The following is a 23,086-nucleotide window of genomic DNA, read 5'->3' as shown; positions in this document are numbered from 1 at the left end:
ATAGAACCCTCTAACATTTCTTCCCTTCCTAGTCACCCCCTCCCCAACGCCAATCCCTAGAAGGCACCTGTCTACAGTTTTGCCTTTTCCAGAATATCCTTTGTATGGACTCAGTATGCAACATTTTGAGACAGACTTCTTTTGCCCTTTATAATACACTTGAAATTCGTCTACACTGTTGCACATATTGACAGTTTGTTTCTTCTTTTTTTTTTTTTAATAGAGAGAGTGAGAGAGAGAGAATTTTTTTTTTTAATATTTATTTTTTAGTTCTCGGCGGACACAACATCTTTGTTGGTATGTGGTGCTGAGGATCGAACCCGGGCCGCACGCATGCCAGGCGAGCGCGCTACCGCTTGAGCCACATCCCCAGCCCGACAGTTTGTTTCTTAATATCACGGAGTAACACTCCATTGCATCGATGTATCACTGTTAATTTACCAGGTTCAGGATATTTGGGCTGACTCCAGTTTGGAGCACCTGGGAACAAAGCCATGAAAACATTCACACACAGGTTTTGTGGTAATATGAATTCCATTTTCTTAGGCAAATATCTAGGAGTGGGTTTCTGGGTTGTCAGAAAGGTGTGTACTTGTATCAGGGACTGCCCCATTCTCTTCCAAAGAGGTCACACCACTTTGCATTTTCTAGCAGCTGGAGTGCACACCTTCTTCTTTTTAGATATACATGACAGTAGAGTGTACACACATGGAGGATAACTCATTCTAATCAGGATTCCATTCTTGAGGTTGTACATGATGTGGAGTTTCACTGGTGTGAAAAAAAAAGTGTTTGAATGTGACGCTAAGAATGATGCCCTGCGCGCTCGCTGCGCTGAGCACTTTATATGCACGCATTGTCTCTTTTGACTCTCACAAGCTCCCTTTAAGATCGTGTCGCTCTCCAAATTTTAATGAATTTGGAGACAGCCTCAGAGAGGTTAAGCCATTTTCCCAAGGCGCACAGCAAGTCCAAAGTCCCAGCTGGTGAGCTTCACAAGTTCGGCGGCCGGTAGACGGCGGGAGACTCCTGGAGGTGGGTTAACCGGGTGGCACCTCGCCGCAATGCCAGCAGGGGTCCGAGTTCAGGCCGTGGAACCGTCCGGGTCCCGCCCCCGCCGCAGGAGGATCAAGGCTGAGGATTGGCGGCGGGGGGGTGTGAGGGGGTGGAGCTCCCGCTCTTCGGTGGGCGGGGCTGATCGCTGGCGGTAAATACCGCGCCACATGGCACGGAATAGCGGGGGCGGTGTGCGGAGAGCGCAAGCGCATTGAGAGGGGGCGCTCACTGTCTCTGCGGCTCCGCCGGCGAATTCTCGCGAGAAGATGTTGGGGGCGGGACCTCGGCGCCGGGGGCGGGGCCGTGCCTGGAGAGGGTCCGCTAGTCGCGCGGCCGCGGCGGCGGAGGCTGGCGAGGTGAGGAAAGGGGCGCCCGGACGAGGTGAGGAAAGGAGCGCGGGGCTAGGGCGTGGGACGGACCGTGCGGCACTCGGTCCTCAGGCGGGGACGGGCCGGGGTCCCGCGAGAGGGGCGCGCTGTGGCCGGTTGAGGGTGCTCCCCGCCCGGCCTTGGCAGGTCCGGTGCGGCCCGGGTTCGAGTCCCTGCACCGGCTCGCTGTGTGACCTTGGCCTGGCGATCACCCTCTCTGAGCCCTCTGCTTGCGGGGTCCTGGCCCGCAGGATGCGCGGAGAAAGCGTGTGGCCGCCTGTTCCCCTTACCCCTCTGCGGGCCACCTCTCCTCCGGCGACCGAGCTCCTGGCCCTGCCGGCGTTAGCAGTTTTGTTCTTTGGCTGCCTGAGCATCTGCGAGCAGAATCAATAATTGTTGAGGGATGACAAAGGTGCTGCAGTGTCCCGCGGAACCCGTCCCCAGGAGCCCTGGCGGTGGTTAGTGTGCGTTGCCCCGCGGGCAGAGACTGTGCACCCACCCAAGCCCCCGGGTCCACACCTGCCCCCCAGTGTGCGGGCGGCTTTCTGCTCCAACTCCGCTTCCCTTCGCTGCGTCAGGCCAGCAGAGCGCAGACCCCAGCTCCAGGCGGAGGTGGCAGAGCATCACCTAAGTGACCCTTTGCTCCAGTCGGAGCCCCCCTGCCTCTTCAGGGGGGGGAAGCCTTGCATGAGCCGCTCACAGGAGGACCTATCTTCTCTTCGGGCTCTTGGCCCAAAGGCATGGCTGGCAAGCCCCTGGCCCGCACAGGGGTTCCGTCTGGCAGGGCGCACAACAAACTGTAGTGTTTTCACAATTATTAAATTATTTATTTTATAATCCGACACTGGAGGGATGAATAAGAATGTGAAGTCCCGGCGTCTGTCTGCGGGTGCCCTGCATTGTCACCAGTGCTCTGGGTATCTGGGAGCAGCTTTCTGGGCCTTCCCTGCCCCCACGGCAGGACCCGGCTTAGCCTGGGTCAGCCCTTCTCTGGGAGCATCATGTGTTGGGAATGTGAGTCAGCGCTGGTGTCTGGGTGGAAGGAGAGAAAACAAGGATAATTTGGAAATTGCCATGTGAAATCCCCTTTTTGTGGGTTTGAAGTGTGTCTGTCTGGGATGGCAAGGGGCTTGCACATGAGTCCATAGGACTTTGTGCTGAGGCTTGCAGGCTGGCAGGGTCGGCTCACCCGATGCACCCCAGCTCCATCAAACCTCCAGTCACGTGCAGGACAGCAAGTTGGGCTGGATAGTGCACATCCAAGGGCCTTGCCCTGGGCTGGCTGCTCCATGGTCAGCCTGGAGCTAATGCAGGGTGGCTGGTGCTACAAGCCACACGTTGGCAGAGCGAGGGAAGAGGGAGCCGCTCAGCTTAGTTGTTGAGTTGAAGTTTTCCACAGTGGAGCCGGCCTTGGGGGATGAGTTTGGGGAAGACTCTGGTGGAGTCAGTATGCAACATTTTGAGACAGACTTCTTTTACCCCTCATAATATGTTTGAAATTCGTCTTCACTGTGCACATATTGACAGTTTGTTTCTTAATATCACAGAGTAGCAGCAGAGCGGTGGAAGTGGAGATACCTGGGAGTTGCTCCTCCTGGAATGGGGATTGGGTGGAAGGATGCGTTTATGATTGGGAAGGACCTGGAAAGCCAAGCTGGGGAGTTTGAGTTTCATGCCCTTGGAGAGGAGCAGTTGAGGTCTGGGTGGAAGATGGTTGGATCTGTATTCCAGACAGGCTAGTCATACTAGTGGAAATAGGAAGTGGATTTAGGGCCTGGGGAGATGCAGACTGTTGGGTAGGCTTACAGGGGGAGGGGGTGTTGAAGACAGTGGCTGAGAGAATGGGGGGCGGCAAGAAGCTAGAGACTCACCTGGGTGGTGGTCTTGTGGGCTGCGGGGAGAGGCAGAGAGAAGGCAGAGGTAGCTGGATGTCTTGAATGGGCGCTGAGGGCATCATTGGCACCTTTGATGAGGAATTGCTGGAGCAGGGTGGGAGCAGGAGGGGGGAAGACGTAGCCCACTGCGGGGCTGCCTGTGGCCAGGCAGGTCACTGTCACTCTGCACAAGTATCAAGGCTGGTGGGTGATTCTCTTCTAGAGAGGCCCAGGGCTGAAGGTGCTATAGGTAGAAAAGAGACTGCTTATTGATAATTCTGAAACAAATGCAGCTAATCTCTAATTTTAAAATCTTTAGTTTCAAGTTTCAGATTCTTTCTCTTCAGAAAGTAGCTGTAAGCTTCACACCCAGTTGGTGGCTCTAGTCAGGGCTGGTGCCTGGAGATAACTGACCTTCTAACATAATGCTTCCTGCTGTTAACCAAGGAGGTGGTTTCTGTAACTATTTAGAAACTTTAAAAGTATTTCAGACAAGAATGGGAAACACCAGGCACCACTGAGAATGGGCGGGGGTGGGGGGCAGGTGCACTGCTATTCAGAACACAAGAGGATGCCACAAGAAAGCTCCAGAACTCGACCAGTGGGTCTTTCCCTCCAGGCAGGAGGATGGCTAAGTCTTTGGGGAATCTGAGAAGCCCAAGAGAAAAGACGTAAAAATATTAATAAAGGGAGACCCTGGCAAGAAGGCCTGGCTGGATCACTTACTAACAGAGTTCAAAATTAATAACCCTCTCCTAGTGTTCAAAACACCCAGGTTCTTTTACCCCCATCCCTGAAGTGTGCACAGCTAACCAAGGACACCAAAGAAGCACCCTGATGTGGGAGCCCGGGTGGGACACTCGCCTGGGAGCAGCAACCAGTGTGCAGGAAGGAGACCCCGGAAGCAGACGCCCCTGCTCTGCAGTGAAGAGGAGAGAAGATATTACAGACATGGAACAAGGATGGAAAGTTTTACCAAAAAAGGAATGTTCAGAGATCCAAAAAGAGAACCCTTGGATATAGAGAGTGACCGTGGAAATAAGAAACCCAGTTTGCAAGTAAAAAATAAAGTTAAGAAACTCTCAGAAAGTAGAACAGATGGCAATCACAAGGCTCTGGGTTCAATTACCAGCACCACAAAAATAAAATAAAATAAAAGTAGCACAGAAAAGCAGTGAGATGGAAAAAAATGAGAGAAAAAAAGAAGAAAATCAAAGAATTAGTTCAGGAGATCGACAGCTGAATATTAAGAGTTTCAGCAAGAAAGAACTGAGAAAAGAGCATGAAATCATTCACAGAATAACTTCTGGAACCCACATACTTGCCCAGCACCAAGGATGAGAGCTCAGGTAGCCCTGGTGTGCAGAGCTCCATCCCCACCAAGCCTGGGCAAGAGGATCTGGGGGTGAGGGATGCTGTATCAGGCAGAGACTAGTGGAAGTTTGGCATGCAAGGGATTCATCTGAAAGTGACGCTGTCAGCTCCAGAATTTAAGTGATGAGTGAGGTGGAGAAAGATCTCTGAGGCCCGCTCCAAGGCACCCTGTTGTAGGTTCATAGAACACGGGAACACAGAATCTGTGGTAACTTCTAGCAAAAAATAAATAAAAACAGACCATAGACAGGTCCCCACTCACCAAGAAGCAGCATGGCTTTGGACTCCACAGGAGCCTTGGACACTAGAAGATCAAAGAGCCTTGCTTTCAAAATTCTGAAGGAAAACATTGTCAACCGTGAGGGGCAGGAGGGTAGAATTGACATCTCCAAGAACTTCCCCAAATTTGCCACCTCTGAACTTTAAGGAGGTGACTGGCCAACATGCCATCCCGGAACAAGCTGGTGCACCAGAGAGAGATGGGGGTGGGGAGATAGCTGGCTGCAGGCAGGGTGGGGCCTGGTGCCTGGCAGCTCCCTGGGAGTTGAGGTCCCTGCCCTGAGCCGATCACAAAGCTCCTTGAAGGGACTTTTTTTGGAAGAAGGAGATGATGAAATTAACAGGACACCCGATGTGCTGGGACATCTGCAGAGGAGATTTAAACCTTGGCAGAGTTGGGCTGGATTAGTGATAAGTGCACGGAAAACAAAGCAAAGAAAAACACAAGACTGTTATTAGTTCCCAGGAAAATAAACCATTGTGCGGGCAAAGAAAAATAATTACGGTGTCCAGGATGAGCTGTGAATAGTCTCTCCACACTGGTGACAGTGTGGGTAAACACTCACTGCTACTCTAATCGGAATGATATTCCTGTGTGGGGACCAGGTGGGGAGGGGATAGCAGGCGTGTAAAGGGTCAAGGGCGGGGGAAGGGAGCTCCATTCTCAGCCTGCCCTGGTGGGAGTTCAGTCCCCAAACAGAACAGCTAAGCGGTAGCTCTGAGGCACGTGGTGAGCAGGAGTCACACACTAAGATCAGCAGATTAGCAGGTGAGGGTGGGGGAAGGAGGGAAGGCCTGCTGTGCTTCCTAGTTGGGGACAGTTTAACCCCTTGATGGATGTGCAGGTACAACACTGTACAAAGGCTCTCCAAGCAGCACCCTGCTTTGGTGGAGCGAGAGACCAGTGCCGCCTGTGTTGTGCACAGGCCCCTCTTAGCAGGCAGAATTTACTTGTTCTCATTTCCTCTTTATTATTGTCCTTGTTCTCTGTATCCTGTCTCCAGTTCATGGACACTTGTCAGAGTCTTGGTGCTTTTTTTTTTTAAGCCATTTTTGTTTCTTTTAATGTTTGTAAAGGGATTTTTAAATTGGAACCACAGGTAGAGGGCTAATGAGCCCTCTTCACCTGCCACTGGTTTCAGAAATGAGCAGGGTCCGTGGTGTCTGTTTTTATTAGCACAACACCTCCTTGTGTCCTCAAGGCACTTCCCAGAGCCTTGAGGACACAGCTGTGACAAGCAGGAAGAGAACTCCCTCCTGAAGTTTCTGTTTTGTGCAGGTGGTGACAGTAAGCAGACAGATGTGACTAGGACCCAAGTGGGAATGATGCTGTGGAGAAGCAGGAGCTGGGCTACGGGGTGGGGCTGGGAGCTGCCTCCTTGAGAAGCCTGGGGAAGGTCTCACCAGGATGAGCTTTGGGATAGCTTGGGCGCCCTCCAGCACAGGGATGGTCCGTGCAGAGGCTGCAGTAGAAGCCTGCCCTACTAAGCAGCTTGACTGGAGTCAGCAAGGAAGACAGGGGTAGGAGGTGAGATTACTGGGTTGCTAGTCAGAGCCGCTGGAAGGGCTGTAAGTGGGAAACTAGGGGATACCAATGATTGCAGGATTTTTTTCCTTTCTTTCTTTTGAACCTGGGATTGAACCCAGAGGTGCTTAACCACTGAGCAACATCCCCAGCCCTTTTTAGTTAGTATTTTAAGACAGGGTCTCACTAAGTTGCTTAGGGCCTCATTAAGTTGCTGAGACTGGCTTTGAACTCATGATTCTCCTCCTCAACCTCTTGAGGGACTGGCATTATAGGCATGCACCACCATGCCCAGATGATTGCAGGATTTTGAGCATAGATTTTGAGCTGACACAATCTGCTTTTACCAGGATAGCCTTGGCTCCCTGGTTGATCACAGGGCAGGAGGGCAGAGAAGGGAGAGGGTTCGGAGGCTAATGCAGCGGCTTGAGGGCTGACGGTGGCTCAGACCATGGCGAGCATGTGGGCAGTTGTGGGCTGAGAGAGGGTGGGGTCTGGGTAGATTTTGCAAATAAATCCCCCAAGCAGGTTTTTAAGTTTATCAATGATGAAGTATATTATTATTTTCCTTTGAAATCATGTCTTTGAATTGACTTAACTCTTGTAAATGAGTTATCTTTTGGATCATGCAAGAGTATTTGAATATTGTGTGGAACAAGATACAGTAGACCCGATCCCTGTCTTCTGAGAACTTGAAGTCGGGTTTGGGAATCAGGCTGGTAGAAAGGTGCTAAAATCCCATCCACTTGTAAGATGGCAACTGAGAACGTGGTGATCAGGAAAGAAAGAGCTCATGTGGTCTGATAGCCCAGGTGCCCAGGCCCAGCTCTAGGAGGATGTCTTTATTTCAAAGGCCAGATCTGCACCCCATTTTCATTCAGGTCTTCCAGGACATAAATTAATGTTCTGTTCTCATCAGTGTGACCCTTTATTACTTATTTTTATCTGTATATCCTGTCAGATTTAGTTTGCAGGGTTAACTAAACACAATGAAGTAATTTTATAAGCAAATAAACCATCATCATGGCAAGATCTGGCTTAATGCAGCCCACAGTGTAAATTGCAGAGCTGGGCAGCTCGGGGTATGCCCAGTGTGCCTGTTGACCCCAGTAACAGAAACTTCCCACAGCAGTAGAGCTGCAGGGGATTATTTGTCTTATATAATGTTTGTTAAGCTGTAAGAGCAGTAAGTACTTTCTGATCTTTTTGCCAGTAGCATAAATAAATAAAATCTGAAACATTCTTGGACTTCTCAATGAAGGTCATGTCACTTGATTTTAGAGCTTGGCTGTTTGGACACGAAGGAGCTAATTCTCTCAGAAATAAAGGTAATAAAGAGCCAAATGTTTAATAAAACCCCACCAATTCTGCATCAATTATACCACAGAGGCCAGTTGAGCACAGCAGTTGGAACAATTGTCTCTCAGACCAGTGGCCAGAGCTCAGGTGCCAGCTTGCTTGCTATCTCTGCAGATTTGGGCAAGCTAAAGCTTTTCTTTCTTTCTTTTTATGTGCAAACTTCTTAGAACAAAAATTTTATTTATGTATTTTTGCAGTGCTGGGATGGAACCAAGGGCCTTGTGCATGCCAGGCAAGCACTCTGCCACTGAGTGAAACTCAGATACAAGTGACATGCCAGGCAGGCTGCTTGCCAAGTCAGGACTCAGTCTCTGACTCTCCCTTTTCTCCCAGCCCCTAAGTGTTCACGTGAAAACTTCTGCACCAATCATCTTGTAGAAGTCTGTGAGAGCTGGACCATGGACCACTGCATTCTTTTTTGAGGGGGTGGGTATTGGGGATTGAACTCAGGAGCAGTCGGCCAAATAGTCCCCAGCCCTATTTTGTATTTTATTTAGAGACAGAGTCTCACTGAGTTGCTTAGAGACTCTTTGTTGCTGAGGCTGGCTTTGAACTTGCTATCCTCCTGCCTCAATCTCCCAAGCTGCTGGGATTACAGGCGTTAGCCACTGTACCCAGTGACTACTGCATTCTTGTTGAGAACTTTCAGCCTCTGGAGATCAACTTCATGAGACCACTGGCTTTTGTTGTTGTTTTTTACTGGGAATTGAACCCAGGGGTGCTTTACTACTGAGCTATATCCCCAATCCTTTTTTTTTTTTTTTTAAGAGAGAGAGAGAGAATTTTTTAATATTTATTTTTTAGTTCTCTGTGGACACAACATCTTTGTATGTGGTGCTGAGGATCGAACCCGGGCCGCACGCATGCCAGGCGAGCGCGCTACCGCTTGAGCCACATCCCCAGCCCTCCTCAATCCTTTTTACTTTTTATTTTGATACAAGGTCTTGCTAAGTGACTTGGGGCTTTGCTAAGTTTCTGGGTCTGGCCTTGAACTTGCCATCTTCCTTTCTCAGCCTGCTGAATCTCTGGGATGGCAGGCATGTTCCACCATACCTGGTGTCCATGACTTGTTAAAAATTTTAACTTTAAGTGAAATGTATTAAGATAACATTTACACACACACACACACACACACACACACACAAAATTGCATTTGTAAGCGTTCCACTAAATGGATGCGGAAGCATTGAGCCATGGAGCCGTTCTGCAGGCAGCAAGGTGGGCTCCTTCCTGCCAGCTTTCTGTGCTCCTTTGCAGTCCGAGGAGACTGCTCTTACTTCTCTCCAGCTTCCCTTAGGTGGAATCATACAGCGTGCGCTCGTGTCTGGCAATCGTTTTCCAGCATGTCTGTGAGATCTGTCTGGTGCGTGTGAATCACTGGCCATTCCTTTTTATGCCGGTGGTGTTCATGGGATGAGGACCCCACAGTTTGTTTATTTACTCTCTCACTGACGGCGATCAGGGTGGTTTTCTGTTTTTAACTATTTTGAATAAAGCCACCATGAACGTTCTCATACAGATCTTTGTGTGGACAGGTGCTTGTTTCTCCTGAGCACCTAGAAGTGGAAGAGCAGACTGTATGTCTGCCTTTACTGCAGACCGCCAGGCTCTCTCCTGTGGGCCCTGGACCATCTGCGCCCACACTGGCCCCACCTGTCTGGCATCCTCACCAGCAGCCGGCCGTCTGCTTCATCTGGGCTACTTCAGTGGTGGGAGGCGGGTATCTCCCCGGTGGCTAATGATGACGAGCACTTTCCTCCGTGTATTTTGAATATTTGAACATCTTTTGTGAAATGTCTGTTCCAATTTTTTTTTGCCATTTTTTAAATTGGATTGTTTGTGTTCTTAATTTAGATCTAAGAGGTTTTTGTGAGTTCTGAATATAAATCCTGCATTATGTGTATATTGAGAATATTTTCTCCCAGCTTATGGTCTGGCTTTAGGTTTTCTTTCTATCTTTTCTTTTTTGTCACTGGGAATTGAGCCCAGAGATACTTTACCACTGAGCCACATAAGCAGCCCATTTTATATTTTCTTTTCAGACAGGGTCTCATAAGTTGCTAAGGACCTTGCTAAGTTGCTGAGGCTGGCCTGGAACTTGCGATCTTCCTGCCTCAACCTCCTGAGTCACTGGGGTTATAGCATGCACCATTGTAACCAGTTCTGGTCAGTTTTCTTAATGGTGAAATTTAAAGAGCCTGAGTTAAGCTGGATACTGTGGTGCATACCTGTAGTCCCAGCAGCTTGGGAGGCTGAGGCAAGAGGATTGCAAATTTGAGGTCAGCCTCAGCAATTTAGGGAGGCCCTGTTTAAAAAAAAAAAAAAAAAGTCAAAAGGCCTAGGGATGGCCTGGCTCGGTGGTGTACACCTGTAATACCAGAGGCTTGGGAGGCTAAGCCAGGAGGATCCCAAGTTCAAAGCCAGCCTCAGCAAAAGTGAGGTGCTAAGCAACTCAGTGGGACCCTGTCTCTAAATAAAATAAAATAGGACTGGGGCTGTGGCTCGGGTGGAATGCCCCTGAGTTCATTCCCTGGTACCAAAAAAAAAAAAAAAAAAAAAAGGAAAGGCCTAGTGATGTAGCTTAGTGGTAGAGTGCCCCTGGGCTCAATCCCAGTGCTAAAAAAAAAACCAAACACCTGAGTTCACCAAAACTTTCTCATGGTTTGTGCTTTTGGCATCAGTATCAGTCAGCTTTTCATTGTTGCAATAAATACCTGAGAAAACTATTTAGAGGAAGAAGGATTCATCTGGGCTCCCAGCCTCAGTTTTCAGTCTGGGTTGGCTGCTCCATTGCTCTGGGCCTGAAGTGAGGCCCCACATCCTGGCGGAAGGACATGTTGAGGAAAGCTGCCTGGTGCATCTGCCCGGAAGCAGAGACAGAGAAAGGGTGGAGCTCAAGAAATACTCTTCCAGGCCACACCCCCAGTGACCTACTTCTGCCAACGAGGCCCACCTCCCATAATTTCCACCACCTCCCATAATGCCATGAAATTAGGAATCCATCAGTGCCTGGACTGGGGGGCCAGAGCCCTCGAGATCTAGTCACTTCCCCGAAGTCCCAGCTCGGAACGTTGCTGCATTGAGGACCAAGCCTTTAGCATGAGCCTTTTGAGGACTTGCCTGATCTTACCCTCTGGAGTTTTTATAGCTTGGCGTTGTGTTTAGGGCACTGGTCCATTGTGAATAAATTTCGTGTATGGGGCGAAGTTCAGGGTTGAGTTTCATTTTTTCCCCCATGCAGATATCCAGTTGCTTCAGAGCCATTTGTTGAAAATACTCTGAATTCACGATCCTCCTGTCTCAGCCTCCGGAGCCGCTGGGATCACAGGTGTGCGCCACCGCGCCCGGTGCTAAAGCTGGCTTTGAACTTGCAACCCTCTTGTCTCACCCTCCTGAGCTGCTGGGATTACACACATGTGCCACCATGCCCAACTGTTTTCCTTGTTGAAATGCATTGACACCTCTGTTGAAAATAAGTTCTCCACATAGGTGGGGTCTCTTTCTGGACTTGGCGTTTGTGGACGTGTCTTCCACATAGCTTACTGTGCCCTTAGCACTGCTTTGCTACTTGCCAACTTTACCATCGGTCTTGAAATGAGCTACTTTAACTTCTTCAATTCTGTGCTTCCTTTTCACTTGTTTTGGCTATTCTGGGTCTTCTATATTTCCTAGTAAATTGAAAAATTAGCTTTTCAGTTTCTCCAGAAAGCCTGCTGGGATTTTGATGGAGACTGCCATGCTTCTAGAGCCCAGCACTTAGGGGAAAAGACTTCTTTATGTCAAGGCTGCTAATGCACATGTTTGACACAGCTCTTCACTCGTTTAGAATCTGACTGTCTCCATGCAGCATTGTGGATGTCAGTGTGGGACCCCTACCGTTTCATAACTGAGTAGTCATTAGCAATCTAAGATTTGTATGCCACACTTCAACAGTCAGTCAGTTTGATTGGTCTTTAAATGAATTCCTAGCATTGGTATAGAATATCTTTTATGCATCTTGCAGAATTTCCCAACAGCTGAAAAAGGCACTTGATTTTGTTTATATCTCCTTGTCACGCTTTTTGAAAGTCTCAGTATTAAAAAAAAAAAAAAAAAGTTCTGGCCTTAATACAATAAAGTTAGTGGCAGCTTTATTCAAAAAGAAGGAAATTGGGCTGGGGATGTGGCTCAAGCGGTAGCGCGCTCGCCTGGCATGCGTGCGGCCCGGGTTCGATCCTCAGCACCACTTACAAACAAAGATGTTGTGTCCGCCGAAAACTGAAAAATAAATATTTAAAAAAATTCTCTCTTTCTCTCTCTCTCTCCCTCTTTAAAAAAAAAAAAAAAGAAGAAGAAGGAAATTACCCCAAAGTCCATTATTGGGAAAAAGGTTAACAGTGGTATATTCATACTGTGAATACTACTCAGCAATAAGAAAAGGAAATTTTTACTGACACTGACCTGGATGGATTTCAGAAGTGTTATGCTAAGTGGAAAAAGCCATACACAGTGGCCTGTCCTCTGTGGCTCCATTTATATTCTGGAAAACAGCTTGGCATTATCTGGAGCTGGGTGACCAGGCAGGGGATGAGGGAACTCTTGGGAGTATCGGAAATGTTCTGTGTTTTAATTGTAGGGCATGTTTGCCAAACCTCGCCCAACTGTACCTTTAACAAGAAGAGGGGATTTTATTGTGCATAAGTCATACCTCCATAAACCTGGCTGAAAAAAAGAAAAAGATCAGAGGTGCCAGAGTGACTCAGTCAGGAAGGAATGGGCTTCCCACAAACCTGGCTGAGACGCTGGGTAGCTACATGGGAAAAATTGACTTGTGGGCCGTCCCCTGGAATACCTGTCAGACAGGCTGAATGTCTCTGTGTTTCTGACATCCTTGCCACGTGCCGAGTGTGTTGGCTTCCTTTGCTTAACACTGACTGGTTTTCACTGACTGGATCACTTCTGTTTACTCTCTGCAGTGAACACGCACCTGCAAAAACCCCTGACTAAATGGCAAAGCAAATGCTAGTATTGGGCTTCTCCAGAGAATTAGAACCAGTCAGATGTGAGGGCTGGTGTGTGAAGAGATGGATTTAAAGAATCGTCTCACACACGATTGTGGAGGCTGAGATCCAGACCAGGAGAGCAGTGATATAAATTCCAGTCTGAAGGTGTTACTGAACTTGGGTTCTTGGATCCAGACTGCAGAAACGAACAGTGGACCTAAGGAGACTTTAAACACAGCTAAGGCTTTATTAAGGACATCTGCCTGAGCTAGAAGGAAACAGCACAGGAGGACAGAGACCCCAGGCTGACCCAAGCAGGAGCAAAGGTACAGAGCTTTTATGGCATCTGCTGGGTGGGCAGGACCTGGTCTCTTGATGTAGCCACAGGTGGAGGTGGGCCTGTCCCACCTGTGCTGTTCTTCATCATACCTCCTCAGGCCTCGAGTGTCTGGTCACTGATCACTACCTGGGTGTGTGTGTATCACTGTGCTAGCAAGGTCCAGGTGACTGTGGTTACTCCAGTGACTGCTCTATGTCCCTTAACGCCTGGAGTGGCCCTGATCATCTGGGAGAGTCTCTATACTGTTATTTTCTGAGTAGTGCAGACCCTGCTTTGTCTGGGTTCAGCTGGGGTCTCTGCTGACCACATAGTCTCGGAGGGCTGGGATGACTTTCCCAGCCTTGCATCTCTTGGCATGCTATGTCGCTCCTGTGACTTTAGAGATGGTTGCCTTTTAACTACTGATTTTCTAGTATGGCTGTTGGGCCATGAGGCCAAGAGTTGCCTTAGCTTTTTATTTCCCTTGATAATCCTAAGGGTCCTGTTTTTCATGGGGTTCCCTGACTGTCAAAGGCTGGAGGAGACTGTGTCCCCTCCTACAGCCAGCCAGGCTCAGAGAGCAAAGTGTCTTTTGCCCAGCCTTTGGCACTGTTTGAGCCCCGTGTGGGTTGCCTGAGGCTCACTCATGTTGGGGAGGGCTTACTGCTTTGTCAGCCAGCTGATGCACGCGTTCAACTCATCCAGAAACACAGACACAGGCAGAATAACATCTGACCAATTGGGTGGGCACTCAGTGCCGTCGCATGTTACCTGATCTCTTGGTACCATAGCCATTGGCTCTGCTTTAAAAATGTGGGAAATGTCTCATTAAGGTCTTTTTTTGCAATTGAAACAGGGTCTTGCTAAGTTGCCTAGGGTCTCACTAAATTGCTGAGGCTGGCCTTGAGCTTGCAATCCTCCTGCCTCAGCCTCCCAAGCCTCTGGAATTACAGGTGTGCACCACCACGCCCGGCCTTACTGAGGTCTTAAGGTGAATCTGGTGCGGCTCTTGCCCTGCTCAAGATGATGGGTGGACTGGATGAAAGGCAGTTGAGGCCACTGCTGCCCACCACCAGTGGCTCCTTCTGCCCCCAGCTTTTGCCCACTGTTGGTGTGAAGCCTTGTTGAGACTGGTTGGGCCCCAGCATAGGTTCCTGCCTTCTAAGCTCCCAAGTCTACCCATGGCATTGTGCCTTATGTGTCATGTGCGAGAACAGAAGTGACCTAACAGCCCACTCCAAGCTAGAGGACAACTCGTCTGCCCAGCAGCTGTTTGGGTTTAAACCCTGTGCTGTTGTCATAGCATGTAGGGGACAGGAGTCCCTCCCAGAGCTCTCTGGCTAGAGCGTCTGAGCGAGCCTCTGCTCTCTGAGTCTCCCTGGGGAGGCAGAGGCCAGGCCTCTCCCTTTGATGCCTCGGCCCGCTCCTGCCGCAGGACACGAGGGCTTTGTGTTGACTGATTTTGAAATACTGGGAGATCTGCCTTTGGAAATAGTGCCCTTATTTTATTTTTTTTTAATGGAAAGGGCTTTCTGAGGTCAGTGCAGTTCCTATTTCTGAGGCAGTTGGATCGTGACCTTGGTATTCAGCCCACCTGCGCCCACATGGTTGCCATGTCTCTCTGTCACCAGGCAGTGAAGTGCTACCTGGTCTTCAGGCTGGAGCTGTGTGGCCCCAGGGCCAGAAGTTTCCAGATGCCCGAACTGCTTGGGGCTGGGGTGTGGCTCAGTAAGTACGAGAGCACTTGGCCTAGTGTGCAAGGCCCCGGGTTCCATTCCCAGCCCTGCAAAATAAATAGATAAATAAAGAGAGTGACGCTTGGCGATCTTGTTGGTAGCCCTTTTTCCTCCTTTGCTCTTGCTCCTTGCAGTTCTAAGAACCGCAGCGCTGCACGAGTTTTAAAGTAACAGAGTTCCCTCTTTGAAGGACTCTGCCCGAGAGCTGCCATGTCCTCAGCGGGCTTGTTGCCACAACTGCTGTTTATGTGGCTTGTCTGAGGTTAGTAATGACAACACGAGGCCTTCCCTTGATGTTAAAAATGAATCGTGGCCTCTCAGACCCATCGGTGACTCCCTCTGTAGCCAGAATTGAAGGCTTGTCCCCATGATGTGAAAGGCCTGGGAGGGACCGCGCCCAAGCAAGTCTGGTCACACATGGACTCAGAGCCACAGGGCCTTGGACCAGTCACAGAGTTGAGTGGTGGACACCCAGGGCTTTGGTTGTCTGAAGTGATCTCAGGGAGCACCACTATATATTTTTAAAAACTTAAATGTTTGTTTAATAGCTGACTGCAGGGAAGTCAGTCGGCGATTTCGGGCAGGTCACGGGAGCAAGGGTGAGTTGTGGCCTCAGCAGCAGGCCCGGTTTCAGCCTGCACTGGAGTCATGTAGTGGACTTCACACCCACACAGCCAGAAACACACTGGCCTGCGTTTTGCTGTATTTCTTTAACAGCACCCAAGAGCCCTGTTATAGCTCCTGTTCTTTCTTTTTTTCTTCCCCTAATTTTCTTTTATCGTGGAGTTGAGCACATTCCCTTGCACAGCCATCCAACACCCATCTCCAGAATCTTCTCATCTTGCAAAACTAATGCTCCCTGAATCACTAACTCCACATCCTTCCCTCCCCCTTCTAGACTCTGTCTCTACCTATTTGTCTGCTCTGACTACTTCATAGAAATAGAATCATATGATGTGTGTCCCTTTGTATCTCTTATTTTCCTTGGCATAATGTCCTCCAAAGTTCATGCATATTGTAACATGTGTCAGAATTTCCTTCCTTTTTAAGATTTGAGTAATATTCCGTTGTATGCAGAGACCACGGTTTGTTTACTCATTTATCCATGAATGGGCACTTGGGTTGCATCCTTGTTATTTTAGCCTTTGTGATCATGTTGCTGTGAACACAGGGTACAAATAACTCCTCAAGATCCTGCTTCCAACTCTTCTGGGTATATTCTCAGGAGTGGAATGACTGGGTCATAGGTTAATGCTGTTTTAATTTTTTGAGGACCCTCCATACTGTCCTCCATGGGACTGCACTGTCTCGCATCCCACCAGCAGAACATGTGGGCTCAGTGTCTCCACGTCCCAGTAATTGCTGTTTTCAGATTTTTGATAGTTGCCACCCTAATAGGTATGAGGTGGTATGTTGTGTTTGTTATTTGTTTTTGTTTTGTTTTGCAGTACTAGTACCAGGGCCTCCAACATGCTAAGCAAATGCTCTACCTTTGAGCTACACCCTTAGCCTTTAAAAAATAAAAAATAAAAATGTTTATTTTTTTTTAAGAGAGAGAGAGAGAGAGAATTTTAATATTTATTTTTTAGTTTTCGGCGGACATAACATCTTTGTTGGTATGTGGTGCTGAGGATCGAACCCGGGCCGCACGCATGCCAGGCGAGCGTGCTACTGCTTGAGCCACATCCCCAGCCCTAAAAATGTTTTTTGAGACAGGACCTTCCTAAGTTGCGCAGGCTGGCCTTGACCTTGTGATCCTCTGCCTCAGCCTCCTAAGTTGCAGGGATTACAGGTATGCCCTATCACTCCTGGCTCTCATTGTGGGTTTTTTTTTTTTTTTTAAAGAGAGAGAAGAGAGAATTGTTTTTTTAATATTTATTTTTCAGTTTTCTGTGGACACAACATCTTTATTTTATTTTATGTGGTGCTGAGGATCAAACCCAGCGCCCGGCACATGCCAGGCAAGTGCGTTACCGATTGAGCCACATCCCCAGCCCTCTCATTGTGGTTTTGATTTGCATTTCCCTGATGACTAGTGATTTTGAGCACCTTTTCATGTGCTTATTGGACATTTGTATATTGTCTTTAGAGAAATGTCTATTTAAGACTTTTGCCCTTTTTAAAATTGGAGTGTTGTTGGGTTTATGAGTTCTTTATATATTTCAGATGTTAATCCCTTATCAGATATATCATTTGCAAATATTTTTCCCATTCTGTGCTTTTTTATCCTATTGGTATTATTATCTTTTGTTGTACAAAAGTTTTTAATTTTATGAAGTCCAATTTGTTTATATTTTGTTTTGTTGTAACTCCTTAATTTTTTATGCATAGTTGTTTGGCCAGTCCAAAATAAACCTGGTCCCTTACATTTTCAAGAGTTTTTAAATTACAGATTCACTTTCTTCCATGAGAATAGGGCTGTTTCTTTGGGGAGTTTGTGGTTTTCAAGGACCAGTCCATTTCATCTAAGCTGCTGGGTTGTGAGCATGTAGTTGTCCACCCTTGTCACCCTCTCTACCTGCAGGCTCCGTGTCATCTTATTCCTGGTTATTCCTGGTGACCGTTTCTATCACGGTCAGTCTTACCAGAGGCTTATCAATTTTGATTTTTTGTTGTTGATTTTTCTGTGTTTACCTGTTTCCAGATTCGTTGATTTCTGCTCTTGCCCTTGTTCTTCCCGCTTGCTCTGGTTTACCTTGCTCTGGGTTTATCTTGCTCTTCCTTCCCAGCTTCTCGAGGTGGAGCTGGGTTATTGATCTGCAGTCTCCGTCTTTGCTTCTGCTCTTGGCACTGCTCCACCTGCAACCCTTGGAGCTCGACACGTTGCCTTGGCATTTTCATTCAGTCCTGTGTGTGTTTTACGATTTCCTTTGAGGCTTCTTCAACCAGAGGATTATTTAGAAGGGGGTCCTTTAATTTCCAAGTGTGGAGACTTTCCAATTATCTTTTCGGTTATGGATTTCTAGGTTTATTCCTTTACAGCCAAAGGATTCTGTATGATTTCAGTTCTTTTAAGTTCATTCAGGTTCCATCTGCTATGGTGATGTTTTGGGATGCTTCGGGGGTGGGGGGGCATTCTGTGCCTGTCAGTTGGATCCTACTGATTGCTGGTGTCATATCCGTGTGGATTTCCTGTCTAGTAGTTCACTCAGCAAGAGTGGAGTGTTGAAGTCTCCCACTAGAATTGTAGATTTGTCTATAGATCCCTTAGCTCTGTCAGTTTTGCTTTGTGTGTTTTGAAGCCCTGTTGTTTGGTGCATACACATTTATTGTGTCTTCCTGGTGGGTCAAACTTTCTGTCATTGTGTAATGTTTGTCTTTAATAACATTTTTCCTTCTGAAGTTTACTTTATCTGATACTAACATAGCCACTCCTGCTTTCTTTTTATTTATGTTGCATGACTAATGTTTTCCATCCCCAGTGAAGAGGAGTAAAGAAAGCGGAGTGCCAGCCACCCCACCTCCACCCCTCTCACTCCGCCCACTGATGCTGGTGGGGGTCAGAGTGGGTGGAGCTCAGCTCCCCACCAGGCCCCCACAGTGGCAATGCAAGGAGGAATCAGAGTGCAGCTGTCCTGCCTCGCATCATCTCCTTCCCACCCTTTGATGCCAAGTGGAGTTGAGGCCCAGCTCCGCAGCAGGATCACACTGGCACTGTGCTGGGGGGCAGAGCACCTCCTGCTCCCCTGGGTGGAGACAGGATCAGCTCCCTGCTTGGCCCCGCCAACACCAGCTGGTGCCCACTAGGGGGTCAGGGATGTGGCACCTGCTTTTGTGGGGCTGGAAGATCAGTCCCAGGGTGGCCCTGATGAACTCTGGGGGTAGGTGCAGTTTCTCCTTGGTCTTTGGCTCGCATAGAACTGTTGTTACCCAAAAGATGTTTCTGTCGTTAGTCCACCGTGGACACTCCTGGCCTCAGTTGTGGGACTGCTGCCCTTCTTCCTCAGGGATCCTCCCCCTGACCCAGGCTTACCATATGACCCTGAGATCCCACACTCAGGAATCCACATGAAAGAAGTGGATTCTCTGCCCTTTCCACATCAAGGAGGCCCTGACTCTGGTGGGTTTATTTGGTCCACATCTGCTTGGCAGGTTTTTTGGTTTTTGTTTTTAGATGAAGTTATCTTTAGACTTTTTTTTTTTTTTTTTTTTTTTGGTGCCTAGGATTGAACCCAGGTGTGCTTAACCACTGAGCCACATCCCCAGACCTTTTAATATTTTTTATTTAGGGACAGGGTCTCACTGAGTTTCTTAGGGTCTCCAAGTTGCTGAGGCTGGCTTCGAACTCAGGATCCCCCTGTCTCAGCCTCCCAAGCCACTGGGCTCACAGGCGTGTGCTACCGTGCCTGGCCATCTTTAGCATTTTTATCAACTTAGCTACAGCCTCCTGGTGACTGACTTCCGATTCCCCCTCCCCCTCTTCTTTTTCAAGCCTTCTCTTCACAAGGATCAGCGTCTGTGATCTGGTTTCTTTAGACCATCCTCTTTTTCAGTTGTTGCTGCTCTCCTCCCTTGTCATACTTATTTGTTTGGCCCTGGTGGGTGGCATTGGCCATAGTCACACAAAGAAGTTGGAGTGACTGATGAGGCCCCTAAAGGAATCTGAATGTGGGATGGAGGTGGGGTGGGAGGGAGGACAGAGGGTGGGCCTTCTGGGTGGGAGAGAAAGATCTCACTGGATCTCAGCCTCTAACCCTGTGTTTCTGGTCTCTCCAGGTTTGTCCATTAGCGCCATGCCCCATGTCTCCATGAAGCTGAAGTGAGGGGTCCAGCTGCGGGCCCAGCCCTGGCCAGGGCAGCATGAACAAGCCCCGGCTCTTCCGGCTGTGGCTGGTGCTGGGTTCCGTCCTCATGATCCTGCTCATCATCGTGTACTGGGACAACGTGGGCACTGCCCACTTCTACCTGCATACATCTTTGTCCAGGCCACATACCCTGGAATCCCTGCCCACCCCCGGACAGCGGGAGGAGAAGGAGTTTGCATCTGATGTGGATGAGTTTTTGGATAAGCTCTTAAGTTCCAGCTCGAAGCAGAATGACCTTTCCAGGAAAAAGACGGAGCAGCCCTTGCTGGCCTCTGGCAAGCCGGCGTTGAGCCACCTGGAGGAGAGCATTCGGGGCTACGACTGGTCCCCCCATGACGCCCAGCAGAGCGCTGACCAGGGCCAGCAGCAGGCCGAGAGGAGGAGTGTGCTGCGGGACTTCTGCGCCAACTCCAGCCTGGCCTTCCCCACCAAGGAGCGCTCCTTCGATGACATCCCCAACTATGAGCTGAACCACCTCATCGTGGACGACCGCCATGGGGTCATCTACTGCTACGTGCCCAAGGTGGCCTGCACCAACTGGAAGCGCGTGATGATCGTGCTGAGCGAGAGCCTGCTGGACGGCGGCGCGCCCTACCGCGACCCGCTGGACATCCCGCGCGAACACGTGCACAACTCCAGCACCCACCTGACCTTCAACAAGTTCTGGCGCCGCTACGGCAAGTTCTCCCGCCACCTCATGAAGATCAAGCTGAAGAAGTACACCAAGTTCCTGTTCGTGCGCGACCCCTTCGTGCGCCTCATCTCGGCCTTCCGCAGCAAGTTCGAGCTGGAGAACGACGAGTTCTACCGCAAGTTCGCGGTGCCCATGCTGAGGCTGTACGCCAACCACACCAGCCTGCCCGCCTCGGTCAGCGAGGCCTTCAGCGCCGGCCTCAAGGTGTCCTTCGCCAACTTCATCCAGTACCTGCTGGACCCCCACACCGAGAAGCTGGCTCCCTTCAACGAGCACTGGCGGCAGGTGTACCGCCTGTGCCACCCGTGCCAGATAGACTACGACTTCGTGGGGAAGCTGGAGACCCTGGACGAGGATGCCGCCCAGCTCCTGAGGCTCCTCAAGGTGGACACGCGGCTCCACTTCCCCCCGAGTTACCGGAACAGAACTGCCAGCAGCTGGGAGGAGGACTGGTTTGCCAAGATCCCTCTGGCCTGGAGGCAGCAGCTCTACAAACTCTACGAGGCCGACTTTGTGCTCTTCGGCTACCCCAAGCCCGAAAACCTGCTCAGAGACTGAGCCCCTGCCTGAACGTGCGCTCCTTCAGCTCCTTCAAACTGAGCAAGGGTCGCGGGGCGTCTCCTGAGGACAGGGCTGTCCTGGGTTTTCCTCCCAGTTTGATGCAGTCGGAAATGCCACGCGCTCCCCTGGGGAGACCTCCGGGGGAATCTGGGCCGCAGCACACACACTCCAGTTTTTTTTTAAATAACCCATGGTTTTGCAATCGGGACTTATTGTTTACTCCACAGCCTGTATTCATTGAGCACTGTTAATACTGTTTTGTAAGATTAATATATTTCAGATATTTAATATGAAAGTGGGAGGAAGCTGGAGTAAAGCGTGGCACCTGCGCTCTCACTAATCTCGTGGTTTTTCAGATCTGGAAACACATGCATGCAAAGTGGGGCCTGGTGGTCAAGGGGCTCCAGACCTACACACTGCGGTGGAGGAGGGAGGCATCTTAAGCGTCTTCAGTGGAGATAAGGCACCTAAACTTGAAGTTGGGCTGTTTAAGTCAGGTTTTTGTTACTATAACAAAATCCCCAAAGCAGAGTAATTTCATAAATAAAAGAGGTTTGTTGCCTCACAGTTTGTAGGTTCAAGGGCCTGGTGCTGGCATCAGCTTGGCTCTGGTGAGGATCTAGGGCAGGTGGCAGTGACGGGACTGTGTGTGAGAGGGAGAGATTGTATCAGCAAACTGGAGGCCAGAGCCCAACAGGATCACAGCCTCATCTGAGGTTTCACCCACTCAACCTAAGGACCTCCCTCACCTAGACCTACCTGACCAAACCCAACACATGGACCCCGGTCATCACACCCACTCCCATACTCTAGCACAGGCCTTGCCTGTTTTTGTAGAAGGGCAGCAGACAAATCGGTCCAGGGTGAAAGCCTTTTACTAAGTGATGTGTTTGAGCAGCCAGATCTTTCAGGCTTTCTGTTGAGAGGGGTCATGGGTAAACCATCTTCGGGTCAGAGTCACAGAGGAAAGCCCTTCTCACTGCAGCCCTCCCTTTAACCCAAGTTCAGTCGTGGCTGTCAGGATTTGCAGCCAGCAGGGATGGTGTGCACTGGAGGTTGTCCCTGGGACATGTTTTCTGTGGTGTCCAGCATTACTGAGGAGAGCTCAGGTGCCACCATCTTGCAGCCTGGGAGCTTTAGCTCCAGTGCTGTTCACCCTCAAGGACATGCCTGACTTTGAATGTGCAGGTCTGAAGGACCCAGCTGGGTGGGAGCCCCAGAGGCTGAACGAGGAGGCTTGTTCAGCATCTGGCTCACGCTCCTGGGCAGTTTTAGCTTGCAACCCGCAACACAGGCATCTGGGTCTGTGCTGCAGCAGCACATTGGTCTTTTCCTTCCATCTATGGATTGGTCATTGCCTCCCAGTCCCTGGAGAGCTGGCACTGCTCAGTGGGGCACCATCTGCATCTGCCTAGGCCCAGAGGGACGGAATCCTTGGAGGTTGTGGCTGCTGGGTGCCCTCAGCTCTGCCTCCACAGTCACCCAGCTTCCTTTAGAAGCATCTTTTCTTTTTAAACAGCAGCAGATGTGTCGAGGAGTCCAGTGCTAGGCAACTTCTGAGTAGCCCCATGTCGGCACCTGCTGGGTACCCTGCTCACCACAGAGTTGTCTCTGGTGCCTGGTAAGCAGGACACCATGCCTATGGACGAGTCAGCCGCTAACTGTGCCTTCAAGCCCTCTGGTGAGGTGGGAATCTTCTGCTGCCAAGCCAAAAGTGGATCCCCTTTGGGGACAGTGCACAGAGGAGCGCAAGGCTTCCTGCAGAAGGCGCACTTGGGCCAGACCTGTCAGAGGGTGAGGTTTTGACTCTTGAGGTGGAGTGCAGAGCATCAGGAAATGTGGGGCTTATCAGGGGAGTAGAGAGGGTGGCGCAAGCTCTACAGTTAAGTATGGACCACACGTTGCCTCATCTCTGCTCTGACACCCGCATATCCTTGGCATATTTCTCTAGGGAGGAAAGAGGTGGAGCCAGCCACGGTGGGTGGTGCACACCTGTAACCCCAGTGACACAGGAGGCTAAGGCAGGAAGATCACAAGTTTGAGGCCAGCCTCAGCAACTGGGATTTAGCTCAGAAGTAAAGAGCCCCCAGGTTCAATCCTTTGTGCCACAAAAAGAAAAGAAAAAAGAAACAGGATGTGGGTCCAGTTTTGACT

The 23,086-nt window shown here is 49.6% G+C and overlaps 1 protein-coding gene across 2 annotated transcripts; it reads left to right on the top strand.

The window, feature by feature from the left end:
• The first annotated feature begins 1,345 nt into the window (after positions 1–1,345).
• Chst12 (carbohydrate sulfotransferase 12) lies at positions 1,346–22,060 on the top strand. 2 transcript variants are annotated; one of them, XM_026405679.2, is made up of 2 exons: positions 1,346–1,412; positions 19,589–22,060. In XM_026405679.2, exon 2 carries the CDS (start codon positions 19,673–19,675, stop codon positions 20,927–20,929), a length of 1,257 nt encoding a protein of 418 aa, XP_026261464.2. In that variant the 5' UTR covers positions 1,346–1,412; positions 19,589–19,672; the 3' UTR covers positions 20,930–22,060. The 2 variants fall into 2 exon arrangements, with proteins under 2 accessions (XP_026261464.2, XP_026261463.2); XM_026405678.2 differs by having other exon boundaries at positions 1,354–1,437.
• The last annotated feature ends 1,026 nt before the right edge of the window (positions 22,061–23,086 follow it).

The sequence above is a fragment of the Urocitellus parryii genome, chromosome 9, assembly GCF_045843805.1.
Source record: "Urocitellus parryii isolate mUroPar1 chromosome 9, mUroPar1.hap1, whole genome shotgun sequence".
Taxonomy (NCBI): Eukaryota; Metazoa; Chordata; class Mammalia; order Rodentia; family Sciuridae; genus Urocitellus; species Urocitellus parryii.
Note: the sequence above shows the minus strand (reverse complement) of the source record. Positions and strands in the feature narration are given on the sequence as shown.

Excerpts from the sequence above, each read along its gene's own strand:
- Chst12 (XM_026405679.2), top strand. The coding sequence starts at position 19,673 with ATGAACAAGCCCCGGCTCTTCCGGCTGTGGCTGGTGCTGGGTTCCGTC.